The sequence below is a fragment of the Condylura cristata genome, unplaced genomic scaffold, assembly GCF_000260355.1.
Source record: "Condylura cristata isolate star-nosed mole 26May11 unplaced genomic scaffold, ConCri1.0 scaffold00010, whole genome shotgun sequence".
Classification (NCBI taxonomy): Eukaryota; Metazoa; Chordata; class Mammalia; order Eulipotyphla; family Talpidae; genus Condylura; species Condylura cristata.
The window spans coordinates 58,545,913-58,562,862 of record NW_004567111.1 but is presented as its reverse complement, the minus strand read 5'-3'; the positions used below and the strand labels follow the sequence as shown (position 1 = coordinate 58,562,862).

Sequence of the window (16,950 nt, the reverse complement as noted above, 5' to 3'; positions counted from 1 at the left end):
TCACATTCAGTGGAAGAACTTTCTTAATCTGCCAATATTTTCTTTTGCTGTGTAAAGAATTTTTCCTTTGTGGTAATCCCAGTTTATTTATAAAAAAAACATCTTCAGCATTTGATGTCATGAAATATATCTCCAGTGTTGTTTTTTTTTTCTAAAATTAAGTCTTTAATCCCTTTAACTTTATTTTTGTGCATGAGTTAGTGACTATATTCACTCTTATACATGTCGCTGTCCAGTTTTCCCAGAACCATTTGTTAAAGAGATTCTCTTCATTGTATGACTGTGGCTCCTTTATCATGAATGAAGTATTGATACATACACAGATTTACTTCTGGGTTTTCAGTTCTTTTCCACTTATCAATGTGTGTATTTTTATTCTAATACCATATTTTGTGGGATTTTATAAATTATTTTTTAATTGAGATAACATTGGAGTATTATTTTAATTAGTTGCTTTATTATTAAAGTCAGGTAATATGATGCCTCATTCCTTTCCTTTATCCACAGGATTACTTTTGATATTAGAGAACTTTTATCCTTCCATATACATTTTTTTTGTTCATTTTTTTTAAAGAGTATTGTCATTTTCATGGGGGTTGAATTTTAAATTTATCACTTTTGTCACGTAGTCATTTTGTGACTTATATTGATTCTACCTATCTATGAGCATGGACTACTTTCCCATAGCCATGTGTTGACATAAACCCTTTAATAATGTCTTGTAGTTTTCATTGTATGAGTCCTTTACCTCTCTGGTTAGATTTATTTACATATTTATTCTTTTGGAAGTGATTGTGAATGGAATTATTTTCTTAATTTATTTTTCATTTCATTTATTGTATATTTTAAAAAGGCAACAGATTTCTATATGTTGGTTTTATAACCTGCCACATTGCTTTTTTCATGTATTTTTCCTAATAGCATTTTAGCTGGAGCCTTTTCTACATACAGTATTATGTTATCTGCAAATGATAATTTTAGTTCTTCTTTTCTAGCTTGGACTCCTTTTATTTCCTGCTTTCTGACTGCTCTAGCTAAAACCCATTAAATAAGAAATTAAACAATTGGTGACAGTAAACATCCTTGTCTTCTTCCTGATCTTTAAGAGGAAGCGTTCATTTTTTTTTTTAACCATTGTTATATTGGCTAATTGTAATTATGGCTTTTATCATGTTACAGCAGGTTATTGAATCTTATAAAATGCTTTCTCTGCTTCTATTGGTGTAATACAGATAGATATAGATATATTTTTTAAAGATAATTTATGCATACAGAACTGGGGTACAAGTTAGAGGTGGAGGGGCAGTGAGAAGCTTCACCAGAGACAGAGTGGGGAGCAGAACAGGCAGATCTATGAAGTATATTGCTGAGAGGAGCAGCAGGCAGGTCTGCCGTGCCATGTGGGTCACCTCTAGGCCGGGGATCAAACTCACACTGAAGCTGCTGCAGGTAGCTTGCAGTGCTGCATCCTAACCCATTGCATCATTAGGGAGGGCCCTGATGTAATATATTTTTTATCTTTACTTTTGTTGACATTACATTGATTAGTTTATATAAATTTTTATTTCTTTTTTAATATATTCATTACATCACCCTTCATTTTTGTACAATGTATGGTTTACATATAATTTAACCTTCTCTGCATCCCTGAAGAAAATCCCACATGATCATGATGTATAGGTCTTTTGATGTATTGTTAAATTCTGTTTGCTTGTTATGTTTTAAAGATTTTTATCTCAGTATTCATTAGAGATCTTGGTCTGTATTTTTCTTGTGCTGTGTATCAATCAGTATTAGGGTAATGTTGAAATCATGGTATCTATTAGAGAGTGTTCACTGTTGTAGGAATTTCAGAAATAATTTGTAGTATTATTTCCATATTAATGTCGGAATCAGAAAACATGTTAAGGAACATTCATTTTTCTAGGTTTTTTAGATACAATTTGTAGACAATGGACATAAGTCTTTAAAGGATAGAATTTACTTTTAAAGCCACCTAGCCCTGGGCTTTTGTTTTAGGGAGATTTTTAATAGCTGTTTCCGTTTCCATGCTTATGATTGGTTTATAAAGTCTTCAGTTCCTTCTTGATTTAGTCTTGGTAAACTATAAAGCTCCAGAAATTTTTCCATTTCTTTAATGTTATTGAATTTATTTGGGTATAGTTCATGTAATCTCTTATGATCTTTTGTATTTCTGTGACATCTGTAGTAATTTGTTATCTTTCTAATTCTGCTTATTAATATTTCTTTATTGTAGCCTACTTTATCATTTTATTTCAGCTTCTCAGATTCAGTTCTTGTTTTCATTGCTCCTCTATATATTCTTTTTTAAAATCTCTATTTCTACTCTTATTTATTTTTAGTCAAATATTAGACTATATATATTTAAGTGTGTATGTGTCTCTATATAAATGGGGTTGCATTTTTTTCCCTACGGTTTGTGTAGATGCTTCACTCATTCTCTACCATCCTCCTATGCCAATGCCCTGCCCCTTCATTCTCCTAGATCTTCATCTTACCCCCACCCCCTGGTAAGCAGTATACTTTTTCATTAGTCTAAGATTTTCTTTTAATACTTTCCCAATACATGTCTTTTGGTTATTTATATCCCACATTAAGTGAAACTAAATCAATTTCTGATTTATTTCATTTGTCATAATTTCCTCAGGATCTATCCATTTTATACCAAAAGACACATCTTTTTGAGTAGATGAGTAGTATTCCAGTTGTGTTTATATTCCACAGTTCTTTTATTTTTTATTTAATAAATGACATACCATTTTTTACATCCTTTTGTTTTTTGTTTTTGAAAGTATAGGATTTATCCCCTAGCTTTATCATAGCTCCCCCTCTACCAAAGCATCCATAATCCTCCATCCATTGTCTGTTGCGTTCTCCCCTCCTCATGCCTCTCCCTCATCTCTTGGGTGTGTCAGCTTTTGATAAGTGGTTTAAAATCTCTCTGTCTGCCCCTTTGTTTGGTTCTCTATATACCACTTACTAGTGAGGTCATCTGGTATGTATCTTTCTCATTTTGGCTTACTTAACTTAGTATAAGCCCTTCTGGCTCTATCCATGTTGCTGCAAATGTAATGAATTTATCTATTTTGATTATTGAGTAGTAGTACATTGTGTTGAGTCTTCTTGAATTTCTCATGTTTGGGGACACTTAGGTTGTCTCTATATCTTAACCATAGTAAATAGTGCTATACATAAAATTTGTAGGTTTTCTTGCAAATTTGTGTTTTTATGTTTTGGGGATAGATAGAAGTGGGATTGCTGAGTTTTATGGCAGATTTATTTTTAGTCTTTTTTTCATCAATATTTATTCTTAAAAGTTCTAGAAAAAGTAAAAACAAATAACAAAAAAATCTCATAAGCCTAAATTACCAGAAATTTTAATTTGTGGTTATTTTTAGTTTTTTGAGAAACCTCCACATTACTTTCCATAGGATCTGGATAGACTATATTCTCACCAACAGTAAAAAGTTAAAAGTGTTCCTTTTTCTCCATATTCTCACCAACACTTATTTTTGATCTTTTCAGTAGGAGCATTTTCACTGGTATGAGGTGGTATCTCATTGCAATTTTGAGTTCCATTTCTCTGAATAGTGCTGATGTGCATTTTTTCATGTGTGTATTCCACAAAGATATTTCTGAAGCTTGTCATGGAGACCACTTCCTTTTTCTTCTTCTATATATTTTAGGGTTTTCAAGTCTTTTATCTCTTTTGAGTTGTCTTTCATGTATGGTGTGAGATAGTGGTCTAGGTTGTGGTTAAGAACTCTACAGCACTAGATGAGGAATATAGTTGAGACGGAGTCGAAATTTCCTTAAGTTGGAAGAATTATTATAGGCATGTTCTGAGCCACTATTACTAAACTGGAAACATGTGTAATCCTCTTCTTTGCATCTGATTATTCCAAAGTATTAAATCAGAGTATTTATATTTGGAAACTGAATTGAGTTAAATTGAATTACTCAAAACTGTTTCATTAAACTCATGCTGAATTTGTGAAAACTGAGCTGCTCACAAGAGCTCATTGATTTGAGCTGTAACTCCATTCACATTTCGTTTTACTAAATGATGATTGTATAAAAGATACCAAACATCTCAGTCTCTGTTTATTGACTTGCCAAAATTATCATGCCCATACACCCTAACGAAGACACTAAGAAACAAATAAGTACATAAGTTAAAGACCCAGCACTGACCTGGAGGAACAGGACAGGATTTGATGTCCTTCCAAAGGCTTTCTACTTAGAAGGACTTTTACAAATGTGACAATCACTCTTTTTCTTTTGATTCTATTATGTAATTATATTTTGAAACTTTTTATGCACTTAAATTATTTCCTATATATCATACTTCAGTGACATCATCTGGTATCAATTTCTCCTTCTGACTTACTTAACATTATCCCTTTCTGACTCCATCCATGTTGCTGCAAATGGCATAGTTTTATCCTTTTGATCACCAAGTAATATTCCCTTGTGTATATATATCATCTCTTCTTAATCTATTTTGGGGCACTTAATCTATTTCTACTTAATTGTTTCCATAGTTTAGCTATTATAAACAGTGCTTCAGTAAACATAGAAGTAGAAATGTCCTTTTGAATTAGTATTTTGAATCTTTGGTGGAGATACCTTGGATTAAAATTACTGGGTCATATGGCAGAAACATTTTTAACCTTTTCAGACACTTCATTGGTTTTGAAGTCCAAGTATCACTGTTTAGCATCTAGGTTGTCCTTCATAGTGTTATTATCTATAAATTTGAAAGCATGCCTTGAAGTTTAGTTTGTGGGCTATATCCAGCTAGGATGGACCATTTATTTTTGGCCTACAGGATTTTTTTAAGACTTTGAACTACTTACCAGCATCTTAAAAAACATCTGAATTACCAACATCTTAACAATTCTGTAGGTATCTCATACATACTTGAAATTATGGCTTCTGTTGACAAAAAAAACATTTGAATTACTTACCAGCATCTTAAAAAATACGTAGGTATCTCATACATACTTGAAATTATGGCTTCTGTTGACAAAAGTCAGAATAATTGCTCACTGTAATAATGATCTTGCCAAAAATTAATTGGCCTTCCCCCAGATATCCAAAAGAGTTATTGATATTGCTAAATAAATCTTAGCTACTATTCAACATGAGGTACTGGAGTCTGCATGTGGGAAGCATCTATCAGTAAAGTCTACAGGAGGATAACTTCCTGTCACTTTAATATGCTACCCACAGTTATACAAGTCATAAGGCAAAATTTTTAGTTGGGAATCATCTCAAATGTGCTTCCTAATTTGAAGCAAATTCTTCTACTCAGCTACTGTTATTTGGTTAAAAGCTGTATATACAAAGTCTTATGTATGTGTATGTTTTGCAGACATGGGCACAAGCAGGAATATTAAAAATATGTACACATATAAAGATGAAAGAACCCAAAGACTCAGCATTATTTTAACTTTTTTATATTTTAAGGTTTATTGGGAAAAGGAGAGAAATAAAACAAACACCTGTATTAACACAAGTGGACTAAAAGTTGCTGATACCTTTGCTCTAAATTGTAACAAAAGTTTTAAAATTATGTGTTTATGCAGCCTTATTTTTCCCTCAACTGACACATATCTCATGAGAGACTACACTGTACAGATACTTTATACAATATACTATACAAAACATCTAACACTGTCTACTATGTAGAACAGGCATACTAAATGCTTTACGTAGTATCCTATTATTCTTGGTTTTATCTTCCTCAGTTTAGGTTACCCACAAATATTATGCCACATTTACATAACCTTATTATGTTGTGTTTTTGTAATTATATTTGTTATTATTAGTATTTTATTGTACCTGACTTACAAGCTTTTTTTGTACCTGACTTTTAAGCTTTATCATTTTTTATGCATAAGAGAAAAAATAGGATTTACTATATAGGTTTTCTTAATATCTGTGATTTCAGGCATCTACTGGGGATCTTGGAACAGATACCCTGTGGATAAAGGAATTATACACTTGTTAGTTCATTTAATTCTACAAGACTCATATGAGAACTCTTACTGCAATATTGCAATTCAAAAAAATGACAGAGAAATTAAGCACATTGCCAACAGCTATCTGTAAATATATATTTATTTGATATGTCCATTTTGAAACTTAATGTTTTGAAAACTGATATTAGAATAGAATATACCTTGTTCTGATTGAATCCTCTGTTCTGTTTGCTGATAGACCAGCTCTTTAATGCTCTTAAAAGAGTTTATAAATGTAATTTCCATACTTTAAATGTTAATACAGAACAGTCTTACAGACACATCACCCATTGTCTATGATTATTTATAGAGTGGAAATTTTGAGCTCACACACTATAGAAATCATATTCTAGTTTTCAGTTCTACCTAAAATAAGCAGGTCAGCCAGCATAATTGAGCAGAATTCTTTTGTATTTGTACCCTGTAGAGAATACATTCCTATACACACCTTCTGATGGGCTGTAATGGAACACCATTATTTCAAGAGTCTAATAATAACTACCCTTAGGCATTTCTGGACAGTACATAATTTTTAAAAAATATTTATTTTGGGCCCTCCCTGGTGGCGCAGCGGGCTAAAGCACCGCACTAAGAAGCTAAAGCTTCGGCATGAGTTCCATCCCCATCTGCCCCAGAGGTGATCCACATGGTGCTGCGGAGCTCTCCTGACTGCCCGCTGCTCTCCTCAGCAGTGTACTTCGACAATGTGCCTGTTCTGCTCCCCACTCTGTCTCTGGTGAATCCTCTCACTGCCCCTGCACCTCTGGCCTGTACTCCAGTTCTGTATGCACAAATAAATAAATCTTTTAAAAAATACTTATTTTGTAACAAAAATAATGAACAACCATATACCAGAGACATTTTGCGGGAGTGGAGTGGGGAATGGGATCAAAAACGGGGGTGGGGGGGGTGGGGAGGGAAGTGCACAGGATTATGGTGATGGCACATGGGTGACTTGGTGATGGGAAACCCACGGGGATTACAATTGAGATGGAAAAATAAATGTACAAAATTATGTAAAAATAAACTGTTATAAAAAAATATATTTTGTAGAAGAACTGAGGTATAGGCCAGACGAACAAGGGGTGAGAGGACTCATTAAAGACAGAGTGGGGAACAGAATAGGAAGACCTACTAAAAGACACTGCAAAAGGAGCAGTGGGCAAGAGAGGAGAGGTCTGCTGTGCCATATGTGGGTTAGCTTCTTGGCCAGGGGTCAAACTCTGTAGTAGTGATAGCACTGAGACTTAACACCCAGCCGCTAGAGAGGCCCTTAGACACTTCATTAATTAATTGCCTATGTGTATTTCTTTATTCTCTAAAACAAACATTTTATTTACAGATATGGAAATTGTATCTGTAAGAGATTAAATATTTTGTTATTCAGAATAATATGTCTACTGACTGTTGAGCTATGACAGTAAAGAGGTCTTGAATCCAAAATTGGAGCTTTAACCACCTGCATAGATGTATTTTTATTGTGATAAAATATAAAATTTACTACTTTGAGTATTTAGTAGTAGTAAGTACATTCATATTGTACAGCCTTCACCCTACACTATTAGAACTTTTTCACTTTCCCAACTGAAACAATTTTATGAATACAGACCATAGATTTTTTTAAAAAATTTGTTTTCTGATGTTTAAAAGTTGATAAAACATATCTAAAAATGTTGAAATCTTAAATCATAAAATCTAAAGTAAATCAGAGGAACTCACATATATATTTCATACCATCCATCATTCATTTTTGTAAAATGTTTGTTTTCAACATTTTACAGGTGTAAGCCCCATAAAGTTCCCAACCAACCCCAAATCACCCATGAGCCTCACCATAAGACACTTGTGCTCAGAGGAAATCTTAATGTTACCCTTTTATTTGTATGCTATAATAATAAATAATGATAGACACTGATTATTTAAGCTACATTTTTTGAGCCCCTAAATAAATAACAGCAAATTTACTAAATCTTATCTGGTTAAAGTACACATGCAATTGATCGCATTAGTTTACTCATATACACTTTAACATGAAGAGTCTTTACTCTCTGGATGGGTCAGATCCAGTGAAACTCTAAATGTAGAGACCATGTTTATAGCTTCAGAGCCTACACTGTACTACCTGAAATCTCTTGAGTTCTTTTTTTGGGGGTGGTGGTGGTGGTGAGAGTTGGATTTGTATTTAGAAGCATTTAAAGTGACCCAGTTTCAACTCTGCAAACTAAAATGGATGATGTAGTTTTTCAATTATTATTTATTGAGCCCTTTACACTATGAATGTTTAAAAGTAAATTTTCTATTATCAAGTCTGATATACTATCATGAGTAACCATATTAGATTTAAATTCTGGAAAAACACTTCCAAAAATGGTTGGTCAGTGGAATCATCATTGCAAAGTGACTATTCATTTTAGTACATATATTTAGAGTGCCTTTTGTAAAAGTGCCAAGTGCTATCTTAGGAACTATGGGGATACTATGATGGACATAGCATGTTATATTACCTGTGCTCTCCCAAGGTACATATTCTAGTTAACATATAGGAAATACATGTAATCGCTTTTAGAAGATGTGTAAAACTTGTCTGCTTTGGGGAGCTATAGAATAAGAGTACATAAATAAATTAGCATATAATGTGAACCATTGGTAGACTAGATGAGCAAATGATTAAGATGGAAATGGGAATAAAACTGTAAAACTGATACAATGCTTTATTTAAATTCGCTATATGTGTAAGAGTCTATTTGTGTATGTATATGGTATTTGTTTTTAATTTCTGTATATATGACTTTTTTCTAAAACAAGTGATTTTGTTATTTTAGACCAACCGGTGGCAGTGACAAATGGACAGCTACAGCTTGTGATTGCCTTTCATTGTACCTAACTGGAGCTGTAGCAACTATAATCTTACAGGTATGTAGTGGAGTATTATTAACTTAGATATGTACTAATTATTTCTGTAATCCCACTTGTTTAATTTTAAGAAAATTATAGGAAATTATTTGGAGTTTTTGGAAAACATTTTTGGGTTTATTTCATCTATTTGATAACAGTTGTCCCATAAATGATTGTATAAATAAGTTACGGCATTCCTAAAGTAATATTCTTTTCTCTAGCTTGATTTTTTTTAAGGTTTATTTATTTTATGCATACAGAGCTGGGGTACAGGCCAGAGGTGCAAGGGCAGTGAGAGAATTCACCAGAGACAGAGTGGGGAGCAGAACAGGCCGAATGACGATGTACACTGCTGAGGGGAGCAGAGGGGCCAGGAGAGGTCTGCTGCACCATGTGGATCACCTCCAGAGCAGGCAGGGATCAAACTCATGCTGAAGTGGCTTTAGCTTCTTAGTACTGTGTTTCAACACACTGTGCCACCAGGGAGGGCCCTCTCTAACTTTATTTTTAGATAAAGTATATTTTTATTTCTCACATCATTGTTATTTTTAGGGCAATATTCAATTTCTCAGGTGTCCCCTATAACTCTCCCTCCACTATAGCACCTGTGTTCTGTCACCATATACCTTCTGCTCTTTCTTCACCCTCTCTCAACCCTTCACCAGGAATATTTCTCAGGTCTATTGTCAGCTTGCAAAGTCTTCCTTTTACCTGACCCTTTGTTTGGTTTCTCAATATTCTACATATAAGTAAACAATTCAATATTTGTCATTTCCTTCTATTTCTCTTAGCATAATCCTTTCTAGCTCCATTCATGTTGCCGCAAATGGCGACATGAATCTTTTTGATGGCTGAGTAGTATTCCATTGTGTATCCATACCACACTTTTTTTATCCACTCATCAGTTCTGAAGCACTTAGGTTATTTCCTTATCTTGGGTATTGTCTAGCATTGCAGTAAAAATAGGAGTGCAAAAAAAATTTTCCAAATTGTTTTAAAATTAACTTTTTTTATTAAAAAAAAAAAGGAGTGCAGGTTTTCCTCAAATTACTGTTTGTATGTCCTTTGAGTATATTCCTAGGACTGAAATCTCTGGGTCATATGATAGGTCCATTTTTAGTTTTGAGAAATTTCCACACAGTTTTCCCTGGTGGCTGAACCAGTTTATAGTCATACCAAAAGTCTAAGGGGCTTCCTGTTCACCACATCCTCACAGGCATTTGTTGTTCCTGGTTTTTTTGTTTGTTTGTTTTTTGTTTTTGTTTTTAAAGATTTATTACTGTATACATAACACAGATGCAGGGGTGATGAGAGGATTCATCAGAAACAGAGTGGATAGCAGAATAGGCAGATGAAAGTACAATGCTGAGGGGCGCAACAGGCGAGATAGGAGAGGTCTGCTGTGCCATGGGTGTCACCTCCCTTTCTGGGACTCAAATTCATGCGCAGTGGCAGCAGATAGCTTCATAATGCTGTGCTTTAACCCATTGTGCCACTAGAGGGGGGTCCTATGTTTTTGTTTTGTTTTTTTTAATATGGGTCATTCTCATAGGTGTGAAGTGATACCTCATGGTGGTCTTGATTTGCATTTCCCTGATAATGTTAAGTTGCACATTTTCTCATGATGTAGCTATTTGCATTTCTTCTTTGAAGGAGTATCTTCTTAGCTCTTCTGCCCATTTTTTTTTAAAAGATTTATTTATTCATACAGAACTGGGGTATAGGCCAGAGATGCGGAGTGTGAGAGGATTCACCAGGGACAGAGGGAGAAGCAGAACAGGCAAATCTATGAAGTACACTGGTGAGGGGAGCAGCGGGAGGGTCAGGAGAGGTCTGCCATGCCATGTGGATCTCCTTCAGGGCAGGCGGGGATTGAACTCATGAGGAAGTGGTTTAAGCTTCTTAGTGCAGTGCTTTAACCCACTGCCACAAGGGAGGGCTATCTTCCGCCCATTTTTTAGAGGGATTGTTTGCTTTGTTTTGTTGTCTTATGAGCTCTTTGTAAATCTTATGTCAGTCCCTTATCAGATGTATGATGCACAAATATTTTCTCCCATTAAGTAGTGTATCTCTTCATTTTGGTGGCTGTACAGAAGGTTTTGGTTTGACATAATCCCAGATATTTCTTTTCTCCTTTTCTTTTTCTTTTCTCCTTTTCTTTTGGATATGGATATGAATGCTTCTGGATATGAATCTTCAAAGATGTTTCTGAAGTTTATGTCATGGATGGCCTATTTATGCATCCTTCTACATATTTTATGATTTCTGGTCTTATAGTCAAGCCTTGTCCACTTTGAGTTGGTTTTTGTACATGGTGTAGTTAGTAGTCTAGCTTCATTTATTTGCCTGTCACAGTTCAGTTTTCCCTGAACTGTTGAAGACTCGTTCCTGTTCCAGTATATATTCTTTGCTCTTTTTTTTTTTATAATTAGTTGACCATAGATGTGTGGCTTTACTTCTGGGCTTTCAATTCAGCTCCATTGGTCTGTGTGTATTGTTCCAACATATAATACCTAAAGTTTTCCACTGATTTTCAGTTGAACCATCCCTGTCTCCCTGGAATAAATCTCACTTGGTGGTGGTCATTTCCCATTTGGTCGAGGTGTATAATCCATTGATACAATGTTGGATTCAGTTTGCCAAGATTGTATTGAGGAGTGTAGCATCCGTGTTCATTAGTGAGATGGGCATGTATTTCATTTGTGTTGTCTTTTTTGCTTTTTATTAGTGTGCTGTTGGCCTTGTAAAATGTATTTGGTAGAATATCTTGTTTCTCAATTTTTAAAAGATTTCTAGGAGGATAGGCATTGGTTCATCTATGAATGTTTGGTAGAACTCAGTTCTGAAACCATCTCATCCTGGACTTTTGTTTTCTGGGAAGATTTTGATTATTGTTTCAGTTTCCTTACTTGTAACTCCTTTGTTCAAGCTTTCTCCTTCTTCGGTTAGCCTTGGATGATTTATAAATCTAAAAATTGTTCCATCTCATCTAGATTGTTGAATTTGTTTGCATATAAATGTTCATAGTAATCTCAGATTATCCTCTGAATTTCTGCTCTATCTGTTGTAATTTCTCTTCTCATTGATAATCCTATTATTTGAATTTTCTCTTTTTCCTTGTGAGACTGGCTAGCAATTTGACTATTTTTTAAAACCTGCTTTAGTTTCATTGATCTTGTACTTTTTTATTTCTATTTCACTTTTCCTCCTTTAATTTTTATCATTTCCTTGTTTACTTTTGTGTTTTTCCTTCTTTTTCTAGTTCTTTGATATCAGAAATAAGATGTTTCTTTGGGTTTTCTCTTGTTTCTTGATGTGGACCTGTAATACTACATACCTCTCAATACTGTTTTTTCTATGTCTCATATGTTCTGTAAGGTTATGTCCTCATTATTTCACTCAAGATATATTTTAATTTCTTCTTTATTTCCTCATTAATCCAGTTGTCTTTCAGTAGTGTATTGTTTAGTTCTCTGATAATTGGTGTTCTTTTTTCTTTTTGAGGTTGATTTCCAGTTTGATACTTGTATGTTCCAAGAAGATACTTGCTATGATTTCTGTCTTCAGTATTTGTTGATGTTTGTCTTACAAGCCAGTATGTGGTCAATCCTGGAGAATGATTGATGTCCACTAAAGAAAAATATCCTTTCAGTTTTGGGGGGAGTGTACAGTGTCCTATAAATAAATGTCTGTTAGGCCCATGTGATCTGTATCTTTGCTCATATTTGTTTTCTCCAGCTCTTTACTTTCAAGCTGTATTTATCTTGAACTTTGGTGTATTTCCTGGAGACAGCCATAGGGTTCTGTTTTCTAATGCTACATGCTATTCTGTTGTGTGTTTTGATTGGTGAGTTTAGGCCATTAATGTTTAGGGTAATTATTGATATATGGAAGTCTGTTCCTGCTATTAATGCTCATTGTTTTGTAGTTTTTGTTTAATTCCTTGTTCAATTCATTGTGTTTATTCATCTCTTGGTTTAGCTCCTAAATCTTGTAATATTTCTTGGAATGGGAATTTAATAGTAGCAAATTGCTCAAGATTTTGTTGTCTAGAGGTCCTTATTTTTCCTTCATTGAGGCAGGAGAACTTAGTGAAAAATGTATTCTTGGCTGGCATTTTTTTTCTTTGAATATGTCAAACCATTCTTCTTTTGCTCATAGTTTTGTGGTTTTTTTTTTTTTTTTTTTCAGGGAAGTTTGATGTTAGTATAAGTGCTCCTTTATAGGTTATCTGTTTCTTTTCCCTTGCTGAATTAATTTTTCTTTTTGAAGATTTAGTTATGCATACAGAACTGGGGTACAGGCCAGAGGTGCAGGGGCAATGAGAGAATTCACCAGAGACAGAAGTGGGGAATAGAACAGGCAGATTAAGGAAGTACACTGCTGAGGGGAGGAGCAGGGAGACAGAAGTCTATTGTGCCATGTGGGCCAGGGATCTTAACTAGTGCTGAAGGAAAGAAATGTGTCTAGTATCCGTAGTGCTGCACTTCAACCTGTTGTACCACCAGGGAGGGCCTCAATTAAGTTTTCTTTGTTCTGGATCTTAGAAGCTTACTGTTACATGTCTTGCTTTGGATTTTCTTTCATTAGTGTAGTTTGGTGTCCTTTTAGCTTTGTAAGTCTATTTTTATTTTCTTCTTCAAATTTGGGAACTTCTGTTTCTTTGATTAGCCTTTGGGATTCCTATGACCCTTACATTTCCTTTCCTTATGGTGTCAGATAACTCTCGAAGTATTTCTTCATTCTTTTTCCTTTGTTTTTCTTCCTTACTCCATTTTGATTCTTTTTGTATCTGTATTGCTAAAATTATTTTTCCAAATCATGTATTTATTCAAACTTTTTTTTGTATTTTATATATAATTTACATCATTCTTACTTTTTGAACAATGTATGCTTTTTCCTCTCTGGTGTACTTCCTATAAAATTCCCACTACCAATTCACCCATAAATGACTACCAGTCCCTTTTGTTATTCCCTCCCCTGTTTTGGTCCCTCACTCCTCCCCTGAAGAGCAAAACTAAAACTATAAATCTCTGATTTATAGTTGCCTGTTTATTTTTTAATTTATTGTAATTTTTTTTACTTGATCCCTTACTTGTTTCCCCTACATTCCTCCTATATGTGAAATCATTCAATTTTTTTTCTTTCTGTCTTTATTTCACAGAGCATAATCTGTTCCCTCTCTATCCATGTTGCTGTAAAGGCATTAGTTTTTGATTACTAAGTGGTATCCTATTGTGTACAGTTTGAGGAACATCCATACAGCTTTCATTGTAGTTGGGCCATTTTGCATTCCCACCAGCAGTATAGGAGAGTTCCTTTTACTCCACATCCATCAACACTTGTCTTCTTTTTTTTTTAACTAATATGTGCCATTCGCACTGCTGTAAGGTTGTAGCTCTTTGTGCTTTTGATTTGCATTTCCCTGTTTACAAGTGATGTTGAACATCTTTTCATATGCCTGTTGGCGATTTGCATTTCCTCTTTGGAGAAGTCTTTTTAGTTCTTCTGCCCATATTTTGACTGAATTGGTCGCTTTGTTTTGGTTGAGTTTCATCAGGTCTTTGTGGATTTTTGTGATCAGTCCCTTATCATTTGTATGGAGTGCAATTTTTTTCTCCAATTTAGTAGAATATCTCTTTGTTTCAGTGTTTTAGTTTGATATAGTCCCAGTTGTTCTTTTCCTTCACTTTCTTTAGTTTGGGGGCTGTGTCTTTAAAGATGTTACTTAGGGCCCTCCCTGGTGGTGCAGCAGGTTAAGATGCAACACTGCAAGCTAGCACAGCCACTTCAGTGTGAGTTTGATTCCTGGCCCTGGAGGTGGTCCACATGCTGCAGCAGACCTCTCCTGACCTGCTCACTGCACCCCTCCCCAGTGTATTTCATTGATGTACCAGTTCTGCTCCCCGCTCTGTCTCTAGTGAAGCCTCTCACCGCCCCTGTACCTCTGGCTTGTACCCCAGTTCTGTATGAATAAAAAATTTATAATTAAAAAAAAAAAATGTTACTTAGATGTATATCTTATAGTGTTTTTTCAATATATTTTTATGGTTTCAGGTCTTAAATGCAAGTGTTTGATCCACTTTGGGTTGGTTTTGTGTATGGTGTATTAGTCTATCTTCATTCTTTTGCCTGTAGCACTCCAGTTTTCCCACTACCATTTATTGAATAAACTGGCTTTGTTCCATTGCAAATTCTTTGCTCCTTAGTTGAAGATCAGTTTCCCATAAATATGTGGGTTTATTTCTGGATTTTCTGTTGGATTCCATTGGTCTGTGTGTCTGTTTTTATTCCAGGACCATGCAATTTTAATTACTATAGCTTTGTTGTATAGTTTGAGTCTCCTTTTTAGTCAGGAGAGCTTTGGAGAGCATTGAATTTGTAATTGCTTTTGATAGAATGGGTTAATTCTTCCAATCCATGGGATGCCCTCCTATTTCTTTGTCTTCTTGTATTTCTTTTAACTATGTTTTATAATTTCCTTTGTATAGGTCCTTCACCTCTTTTGTTAGATTTATTCCCAAGTATGTAGTATTTTTTGTTTGTTTCAATTTTAAAATGAATGGTTTTCTTGCTTTCTTCTTCTTCAGTTGACTGTTTTCTCATAGGTAAGTTACTGATTATTGTGTGTTGATTTTGTATCTTGCTACTTTACTAAACTGACTATTTTGATTACTGTTTCTGTGGAGATTTTAGGATTCTCTTGTATTATCATATTGTCTGCAAATAATGATAGTTTTACTTCTTCCTTCCCTGTTTGGATTCCTTGTTTGCCTTTCTCTTGTCTTATTGCTCTGTCTAGGATTCCCAATATTGTATGGAAAAGCACTGTTGAGAGTGGACATCCTTATCTTATTCCAGATCTTAAGAGAAAGGCTTTCAGCTTTTTTACCATTGAGAATGATGATTGGCTATGAATTTGTCTTATATGCCTTTTATTATAGTTAAGTATTTTCTTTCTATCCCAAGAATTTTAAAGGCCTTCATCATAAACAGATGTTGAACTTTGTCAGTGCTTTCTCTGCATCTTTGTATATTATCAAATGTAATACAACACATTTTTGTTGATGTGTTGTATTACATTAATTGATTTTCAGATGTTGAACCATCCTTGTGTCCCTGGAACAAATCCCACGTTGTCATTGTGAATTATCCTTTGGCTGTATTGTTGGATTCTTTTGGCTAGGATATTTACATCAGTGTTCATTATAGAGATTGACCTGTATTTTTCTTTTTGTTTTTAATATTTATTTATTTATTTATTTATGCATACAGAACTGGCATACAGGCCAGAGGTGCAGGAGCAGAGGGAGGATTCACCAGAGACAGAGTGGGGAGCACAAAAGGCAGACTGACTGAAGTACACTGCTGAGGGGAGCATTGGGTGGGTCAGGAGAGATCTGCCGCACCATGTGGGTCACCTTGGTGGCCAGGATTTGAACTTGTGCTTAAGAGGCTGAGACTAGTAGTACTGCGCTGTGCTTTAACACGTTGCGCCACCAGGGAGGGCCCTGTAGTTTTCTTTTTGTGTGTGTTGTCTTTGTTTGGTTTTGGTGTTAGGGTCATGTTGACTCAATAAAATGTATTTGGTAGTAATCCTTCTCAATTTTTTGAAAGATTTGTGTAGGTTAAGCACTGGTTCATTTTTGGATGTTTAATAGAATTCAATTTTGAAGCTATCTGGTTCTGGGCTTTTGTTTTGGGACAGGTTTTTAATTGTTATTTTAGTTTCACTTCTTGCAATTGGTCTCTTTAGGTGTTCTATTGCTTCTTTATCTAGTTTTGGATAATTGTATACGTCTAGAAATTTGGCCAGTTCTTCTAGATTGTTGAACTGTTTCCATATAACTGTTCATAATAATCCTTGATTATTCTTTTGAGTTCTGCTGTATCTGTTGTAATTTTCCTATTTTGTTTATGATCCTGTTATTTTGTGCTTTCTCCATTTTGTCTTTGTGAGCCTGGCTAGAGGTTTGTCAGGTTTTTTTTAATTTTTTTTTTTTTTTTT

At 34.6% G+C, this 16,950-nt stretch overlaps 1 protein-coding gene across 1 annotated transcript in view; it reads left to right on the top strand.

The window, feature by feature from the left end:
- Positions 1 to 16,950, top strand: part of RNF17 (ring finger protein 17) — a 134,328-nt gene that overhangs the window by 72,761 nt on the left and 44,617 nt on the right. The window contains exon 23 of the mRNA XM_012723193.1: positions 8,870 to 8,972. Coding sequence (XP_012578647.1) covers positions 8,870 to 8,972 — 103 coding nt within the window. The remainder of the gene's footprint in view (positions 1 to 8,869; positions 8,973 to 16,950) is intronic.